The 19,062-nt window shown below is 45.6% G+C and overlaps 1 protein-coding gene across 1 annotated transcript in view; it reads left to right on the plus strand.

Annotated features, from left to right (window-relative positions):
- SEL1L3 (SEL1L family member 3) overlaps nucleotides 1-19,062 on the plus strand; it is a 115,430-nt gene that overhangs the window by 84,380 nt on the left and 11,988 nt on the right. Inside the window, exons 16-20 of the mRNA XM_084799704.1 lie at nucleotides 1,122-1,249; nucleotides 4,749-4,832; nucleotides 12,752-12,842; nucleotides 12,977-13,061; nucleotides 15,109-15,218. Of these exons, the coding sequence (XP_084655830.1) occupies nucleotides 1,122-1,249; nucleotides 4,749-4,832; nucleotides 12,752-12,842; nucleotides 12,977-13,061; nucleotides 15,109-15,218 (498 nt within the window). The remainder of the gene's footprint in view (nucleotides 1-1,121; nucleotides 1,250-4,748; nucleotides 4,833-12,751; nucleotides 12,843-12,976; nucleotides 13,062-15,108; nucleotides 15,219-19,062) is intronic.

A 19,062-nucleotide genomic window follows, 5' to 3' on the forward strand; every position in this document is an offset into this window, starting at 1 on the left:
GAGTCAGTGATGACATTTACTGAGATTAAAAATGGAGGTGGCGGATGTTGGGATGGACAATATTATGTCCACCCTAGCTCTGGCGAGGAGTATCAGGGTGGACTGGGAGGTGCTCTTGGTGAGCCAGCAGTCTAACCTTCAGAACCCATCTTCTCGTGTAGCCCTCACCGCACTTTCCACTAGGAAGTTTCAGGAGCCACTTCTGTTTATTTAAAATAAAATTAAGACAAGTTCTCCGGCCAACCAGGCTGAGTTGAAACTTACTATTCAAGACGAGCCTTGAATTCCTGATCCTCCTTCCTCGTTCCCTCAAGGGCTGGGGTTACAAGTGTCTACTACCATGGTTGCCTTTTGAAGCTGCATTTTACAGTTGAAAACAAACAACAAAATAGGTTTGGAGAGAAGAAGGCCACATAGATGTTGGAGAGGATGCTGGGATTTGATCCCAGGCCCTTCCTACCTATAAAGCCCATGCTTCTGAAAGTTCACTGCCTTCTGAAAAGTAATGGTGATTGGTGGGAGTAGGTACACACACACACACACACACACACACACACACACACACACACACACATGTTTGTTTTCTTTTTTCTCTCCACCTCTCTCTGACTGCACTAAAGCTGGTATTTTTATGCATTGCAAATGTCTGGTAGCCCTCCCACACATCTGCGAGCATGGATTTATTCCCCGTCACATTCTAATTCTCACTTTGCCACTAGAAGCGAGGTTTTTGTGCATGAGCGTAAAGAAAGGTATTAAGTGAGGTTAGGAAAGCAAATGCTTGAGTTGTCACCCGGTGTGACTCCTGTCACATCCTCCATCAAGCGTGCAGGGGTTTTGTGAGGACCCAATGAGGCGGCAGCATGCTCCTGGTTACATGGTGGTATCTTCTTTATTGGGTAAACTTAATCAACAGGATAGTCCTTGGAGAGGTCATACATCCCAAGCCTCTGGGATGAACTGGGTTTTTTTGGAGCTGTTTCTTGACCTGGTTTGCTTAAAAGTATCAGAAGTATCAGCCTGTGATAACATTGGGCTTAAGGTACCTCCCTGACCTGGCTCCGCTATGCCGGTGTAGCCAGGAGGACTCTGACTAACGGGAGGGTCGTCTCTCTTTACAGACACTAGCTGGTGAATACTTCCACAAGGCAGCGCAAGGGGGACACATCGAAGGGACATTGTGGTGCTCTCTTTACTATATCACAGGCAACCTGGAGACCTTCCCTAGAGATCCGGAGAAAGCTGTTGTGTAAGAAGCTGTCAATGTTGCCTACCATAGAGAAGTCTCTCTTCACCTTGCATGGCAAAAGCGATGCTTTTCCCTCCTGCCCTCCCTCCTGCCCTCCCTCCCGCCCTCCCTCCCGCCCTCCCTCCTGCCCTCCCTCCCGCCCTCCCTCCCGCCCTCCCTCCCGCCCTCCCTCCTGCCCTCCCTCCTGCCCTCCCTCCCGCCCTCCCTCCTGCCCTCCCTCCCATACTCTCTCATTCCATTCCTCTTCTCACTTCCCTCCGCCTTTCTGTTTATTCCTTTATCTCTCTTTGCACTTTTAAAAATTCAGTGTTTATCATTTATATACTCATGTAGCTTTAAAAGAAAAAAAAAAAGCTGGGCAGTGGTGGCACACACTTTTAGTCCTAGCACTTGGGAGGCAGAGGCAGGCAGATCGTTGTGAGTTCGAGGCTAGCCTGGTCTACAAAGTGAGTCCAGGATAGCCAAGGCTATACAGAGAAGCATTGTCTCGAAAAACCAAACCAAACCAAACAAACAAACAAACAAAAACAAAAACTGGGGGCTGGAGAAATGGCTCAGAGGTTAAGAGCACCTGCTGCCCTTGCAGAAGACCTGGTATACAGTGTTCTGCCTGCATGTACACATGCAGGCCAGAAGAGGGCACCAGATCTCATTATAGATGGTTGTGAACCACCATGTGGTTGCTGGGAATTGAACTCAGGACCTTTGGAAGAGTAGCCAGTGCTCTTGACCTCTGAGCCATCTCTCCAGCCCGAGAAGGAGTCACATTTAAAAAGAGAATTTATTTAATTTTATTTCATGTGTATGCATGCTTTGCCTGCATGTATATCCACGCATTGTGTGAATGCAGTGCCCACAGTGGTCAATAGAGGGCATCAGATCCCCTTGAACTTGAGTTATAAACAATTGTGCACCCTGAGTGGGCACAGAACCAGGGTCTTCTGTAAGATAAGCAAGTGCTCTTAACCACTGGCCCATCTTTCCAGACACCAAGGAGGCACATTTTAGAAGTCTAGCCTACCCAAAATGCTTTTCAAAATCTGGCCCGCTGTGGCTCATGGATGACATGTGGTTTAGTGCCTGCTCTGCGGGGTTCTGCAAGCATTGTGCATTTATAACAGGTTGCAGATCAAACAAAGAGAAACCATCTGTGACCTACAAAGTTAAGGTATCACCCTTTACAGAAGAAGGAAAACATGACTGACTCTGCCCTTGGCTACATCTCACCTGTAGCCTGGCTCTCTAAAAGGATGTTTTTCTAAAGACTTTGGGGAATCAAATCCATTCTGACCTTACCTTAATAATAACACTTAGGCTAATTTGAAGTATTTTCCCATTGTTATGTACGGTATTTGGGGTAAAAATTCGCACTGTGTAGATTTTCTTAGTGCTCTTTTGTCTTTGATGATCAGAGAGCATATTCTTAGTGACCTCCGTCCTTGGGAACTTGCTGAAGCATGCTTGGTGAGCAGCGTGTGACAGTTCTGTTAGATGCTTTATGCTGTCTTTTAAAAGTCTCTTCTAAGCTCATTGGGGGTAGTGTCTGCATACACCGCTACCTCAGGTCTGTTAATTATATTGTTCAGGCCTTCTGGCTTTTCTTGCTTTGTTTGTTAAGCCATTTACCGAAGGAAATGTGTCAGAACTCCCTCTGTATATAGACTTAACTTGCGTCCTTATAGTTATGTCAATTTTGTACTGTATATCTTGAATTTATGTATTTAGATCACATAGATCTATTTTGCTTTTTGAGTGGACTCTTATCACTTTACAGTGCTCTTTTTATCTCTGCTGGTGGGCACTGCCTTAGCCTCCATTTGCTTGAACTCTTTCTCCGTCCTTTAATGTATCACTTTTTTCTTTAATGTGTAGCTCTTATAAGCATCATAAATTGAGTTTTATATAGGAATTATCCTGTCTGATAGCTTTAGTTTTTAATTGGCATGTTTAGCCCATTTACATTCAATGCAATTGTAGACATACTTTCTTTTAGGGCTGGAGAGATGGCTCGGTGGTTAAGAGGACTTATTGGTCTTGTGGAGGGCATCTATGGGGACTCACAGACATCTATAACTCCAGTTTTAGGGAATCCAGTGCCTTTTCTTGACCTTCAGAGAGTACCAGGCATGCATACATGTACATATCTATGTGCAGGCAAACACTCATACACATGGAATAAAATAAATAAATCTTTAAAATAGTTTATTATTTCCTGTTTAACTTATTTGGTTTCATTTCCCATCTTTTTTTTTTTTTTAAGATTTATTTATTATTTATACAGTATTTGGCTTGTATGTGAGCCAGCAGGCCAGAAGAGGGCACCAGATCTCACTGTGGATGGTTGTGAGCCACCATGTGGTTGCTGGGAATTGAACTCAGGACCTCTGGAAAAACATCCAGTGCACTTAACCTCTGAGCCATCTCTCCAGCCCCCTCATTTCCCATCTTTTGTCTCATCTTCTTTATAAACCTTCTTTTGTATAAAATAGTTGTCTTATAAGTTACTCTATTTTCCCCTTCTATTAACTTGTACCTATTCATTTTTATACTTTTTATTTGGTTTGGTTTGGGTTTTTTGTTCGTTTGTTTGGTTGTTGGTTTTTGTTTTGTTTTGTTTTTGAGATAGGTTTCTCTATGTAGTTCTGGCTGTCCTGGAGCTCGCTATATAGACCAAGCTGGCATCAAGCTCACAAAATGTCTCCTGCTTCTGCCTCTCAAGTGCTAGGATTAAAGGCATGCCCCAGCACACCTGGCAAAATTTTATATATTATTTTTTTAGTGGTTTAGATCTACATAGTACAACATAGTAAGTAATTCCTTGTTAATAAACCCCTCTAGGGGGCCTGATATGGTGGCACATGCCTTTAATTCCAGCACTCGGGAGGCAGAGGCAGGTGGATCTCTGTGAGTTTGAGGCCAGCCTGGTCTACAAAGTGAGTCCAGGACAGCCAAGGCTACACAGAGAAACCCTGTCTTGAAAAACAAAAAGACAAAACAACAACAAACTCTCTAGGATACATTAGGGAACAGATGAAAAATAAACTTTAAGCACCCTATCACATATCAGTAAAGGTATTTATTTGTTTATTTTTGTTGGTAACAGCGATTGAACCTAGGGCCCGACACATATTAAGCCACTATTGTACCTCCGAGCTATACTGATATAGCTCTATATTTTGCTTTATTTTAATATGAGCAGTTATAGAACCTTTGGCGGAGGTGTCTCTCTATATCAGTAGAATGTTACATTATGTGTGTTGCATGTTCTTTGTTTCCATAGCAGATTGCTATTCGGCATTCGTAAATGAGGACACTGAACAAGAGCTCTCAAAATGCATTCTCTTTACCTTCTTAATATTCTGTTCTGCTTTGTTGCTTTATAAAAATTCAAACAAGAAAATATTCCCCGAGTGGGATTTACGGAGATCATATGAGGAAAGGTGATTATTTAATCTGCTGCCGTCTGCATCGTTTCCGTTCCCTTTCCTTTCTTTTTCAGGTGGGCGAAGCATGTGGCTGAGAAAAATGGATATTTGGGACACGTCATTCGCAAAGGCCTCAACGCCTACCTGGAGGGTTTGTGGTAAGCTCGATACCCACGTCAGAGTAAACTTCCTCGACCCTTCATGTTCAACCTGTCAACATAATCTTAGAGAGAACGAATCTTAAAATGCAACCCAAAAAGCAATTTGCAGGGAGATCACAGTCTCCCAGTAATGATATTCAGAGTCACACAGGCTGATTGGCCGTTGATTGGAAAACATTGCATTTCCATGTTTAATTATACACAAAAATTAGTTCTCTGGGGGGGGGGGTGTCCACATTCATCAAGTTGAGAGACACACACACACACTGACTTCTCTTTCCTCCAAATCTGTTTTTCTTGGCTGTAGAGTTAGAAACTACACAGGCAGGCCCTGGTAAGAGTCCTTTTTACCCTGCCAGTGGCTCGCAGCCTAGCACGTCCGCTTGCTTGGTGGGAAGAAGAGAGACCGAGTGTAAGGCAAGGATCTGTCCTTCTCTGTCACACATAGTTGACTGTGCCTAGGAACCAGGAGTTGTTGGACGTCACGCACTAATGGATGCCCCCTTTTCTGAGCTTTGCATGAACACTCCATTCTGTCCTGAAGAGATGAGTTGCTCTGGACTCTTGCAAATCCTGTCACTGTTTGGAGATCGTGTAAACCGGCAGGCAGCCTTTCAAGTACCACCTGCCTTTCCCCCCTCCTCACCTGCCTTTCCCCCCTCCTCACCTGCCTTTCCTGTCCCCCCCCCCCTTTGTTTTCTTCTGTGGAGTCTAGCACTCAATCTTTGCTCCCTCGGGCCACATTTTCTTTGCTGGTTTATTGCCTAAATGATCCGGGTATTTCCATAATAACAAAAATGGATATGCAAATCATCAGAAATCCCCTCGGTCCACTGCCTCAAAGACATTAGACCAGACTTAGAATAGATCACACTCTGATATGAACCTTAATTAAAAATAAAAGCGTAGGCCCAAAAGGATGCCATTTTCCCTTTTGGTCCATAGCTAAACCAACAGATCAGTGAGCAAGCATTTTAAATCAAAGCATGCTGGGAAATGAGGCTCTTGAAAAAGCACCAAATACAAATGTTTGTTTTCTCACCCTGGAATAGCTTTATTATCAATAGCTTCCCAGCACATGATCAGGAAGAAGTTTCTTGAAATGAAATGACTGTCTGCTCTGTGTTATATCTTGATTCCCAAGTGAAGTTCAGTTCCTAAGAATCTCAGCCTCAGGGCTGGGACCTTTAGTGCCAGCACTCTGGAGGGCTGAGGCAGGAGGAGCGCCTGCTGTGTCTACATAGTGAGTTCCAGGCTAGCCAAGGCCCCATAGCAAAACCCTGTTTAAAAACCAACCAAACAAACGAACAAAAAAATACCTCTCTCAAATCTAACTTTAACTCCTTTCCCAACCTCCCAGCTCTTCTCGCAGGCTTCTGAGGGTGAACTAAATGCCCAATTATCAAAGCGTTCTTTTGCGGTGTTTTCCTCAAACAGGAATGTGTCTGTAAACACATTCAGGCCTGCAGACACACCCTCAGATGTCTGACGCCTGTGTATCCGTACAGAGGGTTTGTTGGTAGCTTTGTTTTCTTCCCTGCTTTTGAATGAAACTTCACAAGGCACTTCAGCTCACACATTTTAAAACTTGCTACAGAGGGTCACATGAGTAGGGATGTGCGCGTTCTGTTTTCTTTCTTAAAACAGCCGTAGTATGGGCTCCCCTACACACACTGTGGGTGGCAGAAGAAGAAAATGTGCATGTGTTCTGCCCTGTGGGACGTGTCTGATTCTGTTAAGAGTCACTGTAGTGGGCTAGAGAGGTGGCTAAGTGGTTAAGGATATGCACTACTCCTCCAGAGGACCCGAGTTCGACTCCTGGCACCCATATCAGACAACTCACAACCAACTCCAGAGGAATGTCATACCTATGGCCTCTGTGGGCACCTGCACTCATGTGCACATTACTAAACACGCACACACACACACATACTAAAACATAATAAAAATATTGGGAGGCAGAGGCAGGCAGATCTCTGTGAGTTCGAGGCCAGCCTGGTCTACAAAGAGAGTTCCAGGACAGCCAGGGCTATTACACAGATAGACTCTGTCTTGAAAAACAAAAACAAAAATCCAAACCAAAACAAAATAAAAATAATTTTTAAAAAATCCAAATGTAGTCAGGCGGTGGTGGCGCACTCCTTTAATTCCAGCACTTGGGAGGCAGAGGCAGGCAGATCCCTGTGAGTTTGAGGCCCGATTGGTCTACAAAGTGAGTCCAGGACAGCCAAGGCTACACAGAGAAACCTTGTCTCGAAAAAACAAAAACAAACAAACAAACAAACAAACAAAACCCCACAAACAACTGTATGGGACTTTCAAAGAACAAAAAGCATTATTTAAAGAAAAAATATTTAGTGTAGTGCTTAAATGTATAGTCCCTTGCCACTGGCAACAAGGACGGCAAAGTCACGGGTGGGGACTGTTCACTGGCCCTCCTCTTTCACGCGTGTTTTCTCATAAGGCCTGGGTGTAAGTCTGACTCCAGACTTCTGCACTGGCCATTTTGTCTACCCAGGAATCCTGCCCAGCTCCTTTTCCCCTTTTGTCTATCGTGGGGCACGCCTGCTCCTAGGTCATCTGTTGTCACAGCCTAGTATCACAATGTCCTGCCCCTGGGAGCACCTGGGAAGTGTTCAGAAACTACTAAGTGAACTGAGGCAAATAAGTGAAAGGCGGTGGCATTGTCTTTGAAATTTTGCGTGAGGTAAGGATGCTAACCTGGCTTGGGAGGCTTGGGGCAGCCTTGAAGGGTAGGTAGAGTGTCTTTTAGCCGTGCAGGGAGCAGCATTTCTAGCAAAGAAAATTGCAGGAGCAGAAGTGAAGAGAAAAAAAAAAAAACGAGTAAGATTGGAAAATTTTAAGCCATTCCATTTGCAAGGAGAGCAACTCTTGAATGAAATACAGTAAAGCCAGAGACACCCCGTCTGATGGGATTCTGAGTGACAAAGTATCTACTTTTTACTTGACTGGCGACAAGAATGGAAAGGGGGCGAGTTCAGAATGCGAGATAAGGGAGGCAGGCGTTTGAAGCAAAGATGTGGCTTGAGTCGGCTGGCTGGCTCTCCATTGCTTACCTTAGAGCCCCACACAAAACATGGGGACATGAGCTCACAAGCTAACAGTAGAGAGCAGCAAGGTCTGCTCCGTCTAAGAAAATGAGCGCGAGCCTAGAGTGGCAGCGCACGCCGTGGACCCCACGGAGGATGCTGCGTCAGAAGGGCTCCCAGGCTCAAGGCCAGCCCAGGGTAAGCAGTTCTAAGACAGCCTGGGCAACTTAGTGCAATCTTTTGCCAAGGAACCAAGAAAAGAGAGGAGGAAGGAAGGGAAAGAGGTCCGACTGTGGTGGTGATCCCAGGATTCAGGAGCCAGAGGCAAGGAGACCTCTGTGAGTGCCAGGCACAGCCAGGGTCACCTAGGGAAGGAGGGGAGTGAGAAAGGATGTGGGGGCAGGGCAGCAGGGTGGTGGTGGTGGTGGAGGGACCGATAGGAAGGGAAAAAGGATGAAGAGGGAGAAGCAGTAAGCGATGCTCTGGTCCTATGCTGGCTAAACTCCTGCTTGCCCCTCCCAGACTGAATTGAACCACCACTGCCTCAGGACCTAGAAATACCTATTACCAAATCTTATGTACCCACCTCTTGTTTGCTTTTAGAGTCTTCTATCCATGGATAGGTTTGCATGCAGTGGATTTAGTTTGGCTGACTTCTGACCTTTATATTATTAAGATCATCATGTATGAAATTCTTCAACAGCTTACACGTTTCTAGAATTTGATCCCCCCGCTGGATAACCTTGTGGCGCCTCCTCTGCTGTCACACGCCAAGGCTCTTACGTTAATGATGCGCGTTTGTGTTTCCCTTTTGCTGTGTCTTGAAGCCCCACGTGGCTTGAAGATTGGGCCGGGGAGGACCTGCTGACAATCAGACTTGCCGGTGGGGTCTCCAGTCTCTGCAGGGGCACCTGTCCAGCCTCACACAGCGACGCTAGCTGTCTCCCAGAATGGTTTCCCCTTTGCTGTCCTGCCACCACAGACGCATCTCTGCCCCTCCTCGTCCTTGCCAGTCTTAATCTTGATGCTAAGTATGGCTGATGCAATCAATCTGCGTTTGAGATCTCAGTCTGACAAGGAAAAAAAAATCACCTATATCCATCATAGTGGGGAGATCTTTGTCAAAATATATTTGGAGTAAAGTGCTTCTAAGGTTTTCTCTTCTCCCAGCCCCACCAGCCCCCCCCCACCAGTAAACAGGAAATAGATGTGGGCTCCCCCAACTCCCAACTGTGAGGTACCTTGTATTTTGCTGTAATAGAACTAAGGCATCCATCAATGTCCCCAGACTCTGGACGTTATTTCCAAATTACATGTGTCAGTTTGATGTGCTTGTGGCTTTTTCTGTTGTTCTAAGATTTATGTAGGATTGTTTAAGAGAAGACCGTGATGGAGAAACGGGCTTTCGCTGCATCGGCATAACTCGGAAGATAATGTTGTCATGCCCGAGGCGGTCCTCGGACACTAGAAGGAGTCAGCAAGGATGGGCCGCCTGTCATGTTTCATTTCTTTCAGCTTTATTCGCGTATATTTTATCTTCAAGCTGTGAGGTTGACTGCCCTTTGTCTTCAACACACCCCAAACCCTTAGCCCTAGAGGTTAGCCAGCATACAGTTGGCTTGCTGTGAGACAAAGAGGCATGCCAAGCTGGGGATGAAAGAGAGTCACCTCTTTGTAAACCAGCAGCAGTGAATTTCACCGGAGACCCTAAGTGTTAGTCGTGACCCCCCCCACCCCATCTTTCTTCTCTGAGCTGCTTCAGACATTAGCACAAAAAGAGCACAAAGGAAATGGTATGATTGTCTGAGAAGCCACTCAGAGGTGCTTAAGCTCACCGTTCCCAGCAGGTGGCCAAATAAGCTGTTCTGAAGATGTGCCATCAGGAAAGTGCGAGGGACGCATCATGCCAGGTCTGAGCCGAGAAGGTAGAAAATGGGTCTCATGTCTGTTCTCTGTGAATCCTTCTCCTTGGGCCTGTTTGCCCTCTCTGTCCCAGTGCTGTGGTGGGAGAGTTGGACTTCAGTGTGTGGGAACACAAGTTGCCCTTCTCAACTTTGTGGGACTTCATCGAAGAACAGGAAAGCTTCGGAGTCCATCTTTCAGCTTCCGGGCAAATAATACTTCCCCATGATTTCTGTTGAGATAGTCAAGTGAATGCTGGGAGGTGATGTATGGGAAGGTGTGGGGTGTGTGTGTGTGTGTGTGTGTGTGTGTGTGTGTGATGTGGAGGCCTGAGGTGGGCGTAGGGTTTCTTCTTCTATTCTTCTTCATCTTATTTGTTGATAGGGTCCCTCTGACCTGGGGCTCACTATTTTAGCTAGGCTGGCTGCCCAGCAAGCCCCTGAGATCTGCCGCTATCTGTCCTCTCCCATCCTCATCCTCACCAGTTCTAGGGATACAAACGCAGGCTGTCATGCTTAGCTTTTTATATAGGCACAGGGAGTCTGAACTCAGGTCCTCAAGTGTACACAGCAAGCCCCTTGACCCTGAGCTATCTCCTCAGTCCTTCAGAAGTGTTAGTGAGTGGGGAAGGTTGGCCTGGAGTGTCTCTTCCACTGTAGACTTCGCTATTCAATAGGAAATGTGATGGCATCAGCCACACAGGCACCGGGGGATTGATTCTGCCAGATGGAAGATGAGGTAGATTTCTATTGAGCACTGATGTTGACACAGATGCTTTTAGACATCTCATTTTGATGGCGCTCAGTTCTTCCTTGATGGAAATGGTTTAGGATCCTGTAAACTCTTCTCTTGGTTTATATAATAATTGGACATCAGAGGTTTCTCTTCTCCCCTATCACCAAGGTAACCTGAGAGACGAGGCACCGTCATTGTACACTTTCTCCTAGTGACTGTTCTGATGGAGACTGTCAATCTCACACTCAGCTCTCACTCCTCAGTTCTCATAGCCAGATGATGTTTCTCTTGTTTAAGAGAAGCTCGAAGCATTATGTTCTAATGTGAGCCACAGGTCATTTCTTTGTGGTCCAGATCTTGGGGTTGTAAACCAATATCGGTTCCTTCTCTTGTACCTTGTTTGTTTGTTTGCTTGTTTTGAGACAGGGTCTCTCTATGTTGCTCTGGCTGTCCTGGAGCTCTCCATGTAGACCAGGCTGACCTCAAACTCACAGAAATCCTCCAGCCTCAGCCTCCTCCTGAATGCTGCGACTAAAAGCATGTGGCAGCTCGCTTGACCTTGTGTTTAGCTGACCTTGGCTCTCCCTAGCATGAGGCAAGGCTAATGGGTCTGCTGTTTTGGGTCTCTCATAGACTGAGAACTGCCTCCTTTTGTAGTCACAGGGCCCCTGGCCCACATGTGTCTGACTGAAAATCTGCCCGCCTTAGTTTTTGATCTCCAAACACCTCTTTGTCATAAGACGTGGTCTCCCGAAGTTGCTCTTGCGTGGCTGTTTAGCAGAGATGACGTCAGACTATTTACCTGGTTTTGTCTCACCCATACTCTCTCTCCCCACGCTTTCCCCCAGTCCACTTCCTAAGTAAAGTGGACAACAAAGAAAGTATTACCAAAACCAATTGCTCTGGGTGAAAAATAAGCTTTGGAAACAACTACTTATGATTCACTGTTACTCATAAACTGGGTCATATACATAATTAAGAAAGCAGGTGATTCAAAAGAAGAAAATAAAAATTATTTACACTATCTCCAAATGAGATAAGAAGAGAGATAAGTTAGCTGTTTCTATGTGTGCAGTGTGTGTGTGTGTGCATTGTGTGTGTGTGTGTGTGTGTGTGTGTGTGTGTGTGTGTGTGTGTGTTGTTGCTGTTTTCAACCCAGACCTTTCTGTAAGGTAGGCACACTCTCTTCCAGTTGAGCATCAACCCCAATCCCGCATGTCACTTGCTTTTTAGACAAGGTCTCATGTAGCACAGACTGGCCTCCAGCACTCTAGGTAGCCATGAATGACCTTGAACTCTGAATCCCCCTGCAAGTGCTGGGATTATGGGCATGCAGCACCACACCGTCTTGTGACATTGTTCTGAACGGCCACATCTGAAAGCAGCTACACCGTGGAGTCTCTGCACTGCTCACTAGTTGTCTGATGTTTGCTTCCTGTTTCCTTTCTTATGGTTCATGTGAGCAGCCCTCCCACAAACTCCTTGACAATGGAGTCTTTGTACGTGGCTCTGATTTTTTCCCCCTTTAGACTAAACCCCACAGGTGAGATGTGGAGGACCAGGTGGTACATGTGTTGTTGATGCTTCTCCTGTCGGCATGACTATCTCATCCTCCGGAGCCACCGTGCTCATGGTACTCCATCAGTGGATGTAGGACCATAGCTACAGCCTCAGGCCCTTGACACAACTCCTTGCAGAAATCCTAGGCCATCATTCGCTGTGTTCAACATTTAGTGTATAGTTTGACCACTACTATCAAGCACTTGTAAACCACTTTTCTTTTGTCAAACTTCTAATTCACAACAAAAGCCCCGATTAATTAAGCTTGTTCAGAGCCCTAAGCTCTGGAAAGCCCTTTATGAAACAGGGCTGTAAAGCTCGGGGATTTTTCTTAATACCACTCATCCTAACCGGGTGGAGGAAGGCTTCAAGAACCTAGGGCCTGCAGACAGTCCCCAGCCAGCATGGCCACATGCCGTTCAACCAGTAGAGGTAGCTGTTGGATCAAGTTGCTCCCGGCCTTATCTGTCCCTTCAGCTTTTAAGAGAAAATAAATCAGTGCAGGCAGTATTTTTAACAACAGTATTTATTTAAGGGGGGTGGAAAACTCATGATTTTTGTGGTTTTAAAAAACTGTTTATTTTGTGCCCTCTTATGTTTGAGTATAAAGCTCTCGGAGTATTAGTAAGAGCCACTATATGAAATTTATTATTAATCGTCTATTTTTAGGCATGAAGCTTTGCTGTATTATGTTTTAGCAGCAGAAACTGGAATTGAAGTGTCACAGACAAATTTAGCGCACATCTGCGAGGAGCGGCCAGTAAGTAATGTATTCTGTTCCTCTCTCACTAGATTCTCCGAGGTTAAAGATAATGAATTGAGTTTTACAGGGGCAAAATTAGTCACTGGGCCAAAATATTAGTGAATTAACTTTCTCTCCCCTTTCCCTCCTAGGACCTGGCTGGGAGATACTTGGGCATTAATTGTGTTTGGCGATACTATAATTTCTCTGTTTTTCAAATCGATGCGCCTTCATTTGGTATGTACAGCAGCAAAACAGGTGCTAAACTGGAGTGTTGGGGAGGTTTTAATCTTTACTAACAGGGACCATCCAACAGTTTGATATGGAGTGTGATATTTCTAAACAATTAGGGAAGAAAGTGAAAAATATCTGCTATTAAGGTCACGGCTAAACTGCTGTCAGCCTCCCGCTGTGTACTTCCTGCAAACCAACAACTTCTTCCAAACCAAGACATCTCTAAAGCAGACCGCTGTAATGATGCGGTTCCCTGGCCTGGTCCTTTGTCTTTGTGCCCACAGAGGGGCCCCTAGACTCTGGATAGAGACCAGCCTCCAGAAACTACAATACCCAAACTCCTTTGCCAAGGGCATTCAGGTGAACTTCTACCAATTGGAGGTACTAGTGGAAGATCTTGTCACAGGTGGAGGGGAGAAGCCCAGGTTTACTTCTATCTTTCTCTTTGCTTGTGGCAATAACCCTTCAGCCCTGACAGTATCACATCCATCTTCTAATACCACCCTTTTGTATCCCGAAGATGACATTTGCTTCCTGAGCGCTGATCCCCGAGTCATCTCCTATTTCCCATTCATCCATTAGTGCTCCCCCAACATCGGCACCCACTTTCACATGGTGAAAGGCCTCTGTGCAGCCCCCCAGAGATGGGGTCTGCTTTTCTCTTTTGATGGTGAGTTATAGCTACACACCTAAGCAGATGAATTACGTGGCTGAAACAGAGTCAGAAAGACGCAGGACACATGAGCAACAGGCTGCAGCACTGCAGCTGTGCCACAGAGTCAGAGATAACCTCAATGACGAGTTATGAGCCTACTGAGGTTCTCCCAAGCAGATCTGTTCAGGGAGCCAACAGGGAAACACAATATGTCTATAGATGGAAGAGTAGTGGGCATGAGACTTCCACCAAGGAAAACCTAAAGATGTTTGTTCGACTTGCCTTTCTGTGGCTGTGATAGAAACACCCTGGCTGAAAGCAACTTGGGAAGGAAAGTATTTATCTGGCATATACTTCCAAGTCTCATTCCATCAATGACGTTAGTCGGGGTGGGTGTTCAAGGCGGGAACCTGGAGACAGAAACCATGGAGGCATGCTGCTTGCTGGTTTGTTCTCTGGTGCTCTAATTTGCTGGCTTTTGATTATTACATGGATTTTCCTATATAGCCCAGAACCATCTGTGTAGGGATGGTGCCACCCGTAGTGGACTAGGCACTTATGCATCAATTATTAATTGAGGCAGTTCTTCACGGACATGCCCACAGGCCAATCCGGCCTAAGCAATTCTTCATCCGAGGTTTTCCTTCCAGATGACTTTAGGTTGTGTCAATCTTACAACTAGAGGTTGACAATTAAAGCTAGAACAGTGTTTTGAAAGCATGTATGTTATAATAAGAAGCATCAGTGATTTAACATGCTGATCTAAAATAGAGGTGTTCTACATGTGGACCAGGACAGCTTAGGAGATAGTCAAAATCAGAATCAGAAAGTTTCTTAAAATATTATGACCTTTTTGGGCTTGTTTGTTTGTTTGTTTGTTTGAAATGGTATCTTACTATATAGTTCTAACCATCCTGGAATTCACTATGTAGACCAGGCTGGCCTTGAACTCATAGAGGTCTTCCTGCTTCTGTTTCCCAAGTGCTGGGATTAAAGATGTGTGCCACCGCAGGCTTTTAATCCCAGCACTCAGGAGGCAGAGGCAGGTGGATCACCGTGAGTTCAAGGCCAGCCTGGTCTACAAAGCAAGCCCAGGACAGCCAAGGCTACATAGAGAAACCCTGCCTCGAAAAACAAACAAAACAAAAAGATGTGTGCCACCACACTAATCCATCCTTATGACTTTTTTTTTTTCAATTATTTTTGGTAGCTTGGTTGCATGGTTCTATAGCATGAAATTTTAGATGACAATGTCATATCACAATGTCACTCAAAATAGGTATGTGTGTGTATATATATATATATATATATACTGTCTCAGCCTATGAGTAACAGATTAGACACCCCTGGAAATAAAACCATCTGACAAGTAGATACATGGTGTGTGTTCTGCAGCATATTTGAAAATGGGAGACCTTTACTACTATGGCCACCAAAACCAGTCCCGAGATCTGGAGCTGTCTGTGCAGATGTACGCCCAAGCAGCCTTGGATGGAGACTCCCAGGTAAGCAACAGTAACTGTCCCTCAGGGCTCAGGGCCCACCAGCCTATTCGTGGCTTCAGGAGCATGGACGGATGTCACTGATGCTCATTGCCACCCACACGTCCCCACAGTTCTGAGGCGAAACTTGACAGAGCACTGGCTGTGTCACCCTCTCCCCGTGCCAGGCTCACACCAATCCCACAGGGCTGGGATTTCCACGCTATGTTTCACCCAGAGAAATGTCAAGGTGATAAATTACTCAAGGCCAAATAACTGATTGTAAGCAAAATAACCAAGGCCCTGTCTCTGCTGGAAACTACAGTATTCCTACCACATTCCATAATATTAACACATGGGATAGAAACTCAAGACCCTAGAGGTGCAGCCGCAGGAGGAAGTGGTTTGCCCTCACACCGAGCCAAGACTTGAGTGATGAGACTTGATCCCCCACAACCTTTTTGGAACCTCATCTTTCACTAATTTCAGGCTCAAACAAAGGTTATACAAAGATCCCGGGGTTCTCAGGAGCATTCATCCAGCTTCCCTAATGTCTGTCTCATCTCTTACTGCCACATGCCCCTGTGGAATGAAAACTTTAGCAATAGGGCAGTAGCATTACCTAGCTCCAGTCTTGACTGGTGTCTCACCAGTTTTCCACGGTGCCCCCCCCCCCCCGCCTTCTGTTCTAGGACCCCAAGCAGGCTCCCACATGACATGTAGATGTCACCTTTCTTTTCAGTCTCCAATCTGTGGCAGTTCCTCAGTCCTTCTGTGTCTTCGTGACCTTGAACTTCTGAAGAACCCGGGGTAGATAGTTCATAGAACTGCCCTCTCTTTGAATCGGGTTTCCTATTTTCTTATGTGTACAGCGAGGTTGTCTATCTAAGGCAAGAATACTCATGCGAGCATAGTAAGTTCTTCTAGCGCCCAGGAGGCAGAGGCAGGAGGATTGTGAGCTTCAGGCCAGCTTAGGCGGCACAGGAAGGCCTTGCCTTGGTGGGAGGTACTACAGAAGTTACACACCCAAGAGCATCATAGCAGGAGTACGTGCGGTCAGCATGCCTTATCAGCGGCGGCAAGCTTACTTTTGCTCTCTGTGTGGTAAATACCCTGGCCAAAAGGAAAAAGAAGGGTTGTGACTTTCAATCCTATGTGACAAGCTGGGGACATAGGGGTTTGTCACACTCAGGAAGCAGAATGAAGGCGCACTGAGGCAGGGTTATAGAGAATGAATACCAGCCCCCACTTCCTCCAGGAAGGATCTAACACCTAAAGCTTCCACAACCTTCCCAAAGTGTCCTTCCAGCTGGGGACCAAGCACTCAAGCACATGACCCTCTGGGTGACATTTCACATTGAATCCACTGCCGGTGATTTCTGCAAAGCTAGTATTTTTGCGTTTCTTGTTTGTTTGGTTGGTTTGGTTTTTCGAGACAAGGTCTCTCTGTGTTAGCCTTGGCTGTCCTGGACTCGCTTTGTAGACCAGGCTGGCCTCGAACTCACAGCGATCCACCAGCCTCTGCCTCCCAAGTACTGGGATTAAAGGCATGCACCACCACTACCCGGCCTTATTTCTGCATTTCTAATTCATGAGTGCCTTAGGGAAATTACTCGAAACTATTCAAGCATCTCGTTTACATCTTCAAAAGTTTGCCCCGGGAATTTTAGATCTTGTCTGCAACAGTTGCTAGCTGTATCTTACTGGTAACTCTCTTCTTTTCTCGCCCCCTTTCGGCTTCCTAATTGAAGTCATATGAGGATCTCAGATTCTTTTCCATGTTGAAGGATAGGAAGGTTGCTACCTGCTCATGTGGGTGGCTGGCTGGTGTGTGGTCCCAGAGCAAAGTCGGAAGCTCGTTTCTGCCTCAGCTGCCATTTCTTTCACAGAGGCGTTACAGCAGTACAGTTCTGTGCCCGGGGTTAAAGCAGCCCACATCTGTCCCTCTCAGTTGCTTGTACATGACACACCACTAAACCCTCACTCGGGTCTCCGTTTTCTCATCTGTGAACCAGGGTCATTATAGCCTGTCCCCCAGGGGACATGAGTACTGGATGAGGTGCTTGTTATAAAGCTCTGATCCCATGTCAAGTATGTTTATGAACATGACCTATCGACTATAATTTCTCCCAGATCTGCTAGAGAAACAATCTCTCCTTGGCTATCAGCCATTTATAATTAGGCCTGATAACTTGACTTTCAATTTTGTTTGTTTTAAGAAGAACTATGATTCAAAACCAGTAAAGTTTAACCTTCAAAGGCAGAAAACTGAAATCAATAAATGTATCTGCAGTTTCATGGCAGGGCCTTTTGTTTCTTCCTTTTTTTTTTTTTTTTTACATTGTGTGTGTGTGTGTGTGTGTGTGTGTGTGTGTGTGTGTGTGTGTGTGTTGGAGGGAGGGGTGAGTGTGCCCTATCATGCATGCAGAGGTCAGAGGGCAACTGTAAGGGAGATGGTCCTCTCCTTTCCTCATGTGGGTCCCGGGGATTGAACTCAGGTCATCAGGCTTGGTGGCAGACACCTTTACCCACTCTCTCTAGACTAGGACTTTTCACTTCTTTACAATGACTTCATGTCTCTGTCTAGTGGCTGGCCAACAGCTGTGCCAATTACAGCATCTCCAGTGTGTACACCATAAAATAATCTCTCTTTAAAAAAAAAAAGATTTATTTATTTGTTATGTATACAGCGTTCTGCCTGCATGTACACCTGCACACCAGAAGAGGGCATCAAATCACACCATAGATAGTTGTGAGGCACCATGTGGTTTCTGGGGATTGAACCCAGGACCTCTGGGAAAAAGTCAATGCTCTTAATCTCTGAGCCATCTCTCCAGCCCTGAAAATAATCTTAACCCTTGATTGATACACTGTTGTACATCTTATTACACAGTCTTTTTCATTGATGAATGCTTATTCTTTTGTTTGGCAACTTATTTGCTGACTCAACATGTATTGCTCTAGTCCTGTTGTGTTGTAGACAGTTCAGCGGTGAGGATAAAAGGTGGGGGAGCCCCTAATATTCTTGCTTTCTTGGGATTGGCAGTCTCCCAAGGAGGAGCTGGAAGGAGGCCTCCTCTCAGGCTGTGATGAGCACTTCTGGGTCTCCAATGTTTCCCCCTCATTTGAATACTTCAGTTAAATGCTGAGAGCAGATTATTGAGTCACAGAGTCCCCCATGGTTTGATGACTACACAATGGTACGTTGCTGGCTTATATTTTCCAGTCGTCATCCCGGTGAGCAGTAGATAAACAGAGGACGACAACACGACAGAAACCTTGTCGCCATGCATAGCTTAATTCTGTTAACTTGGTGACTACAGCTGATGCTTGATTCTCACTTCAGATTGCTTTTTACATAATTACTAGTGAAGAGGGCCATTTCTTCTGCAGTTGTTGATGACTAACGGCTCTTCATGTCTCCTTTATGTGAACTCTTTATTCTTGTCCTTTGCCTGGTATTCTATTGGTCCTTTGATACTTTTTAAAACTCAACTCATAATGAGTTCTTTATAGATTTGCCTGCTTGATAATGAAGCATAAGCCACTGCGCTGCACACGGACGCTTGTTCTCCTACGCCAGTTGCCACATATTTTGATCTTATTTTCCCATTGATCAGAGTCCTTACAATTTTATAAGCATTTTCTCTTTCCTTCTAACACTTCAGGCATTAAGAGTGCCTTCCTTTCAAAGAGAGAAGGATGTGCGTTGTGCTGAATGTGTGCACGTGTCTTAAAGGCACTTCCTTCATGCTCTGTCTAGAGGCTGTTTGGCAATGTGCTGCCGGTTGATGGAGTCCCTGGACCCTGTCCTCTAGTATGTGAGTCCCAGCTCTGCCATTTTCCAGCTGGGTGACCTCAAGAACAT

The sequence above is a fragment of the Acomys minous genome, assembly GCF_964271855.1.
Source record: "Acomys minous genome assembly, chromosome: 10".
Taxonomy (NCBI): Eukaryota; Metazoa; Chordata; class Mammalia; order Rodentia; family Muridae; genus Acomys; species Acomys minous.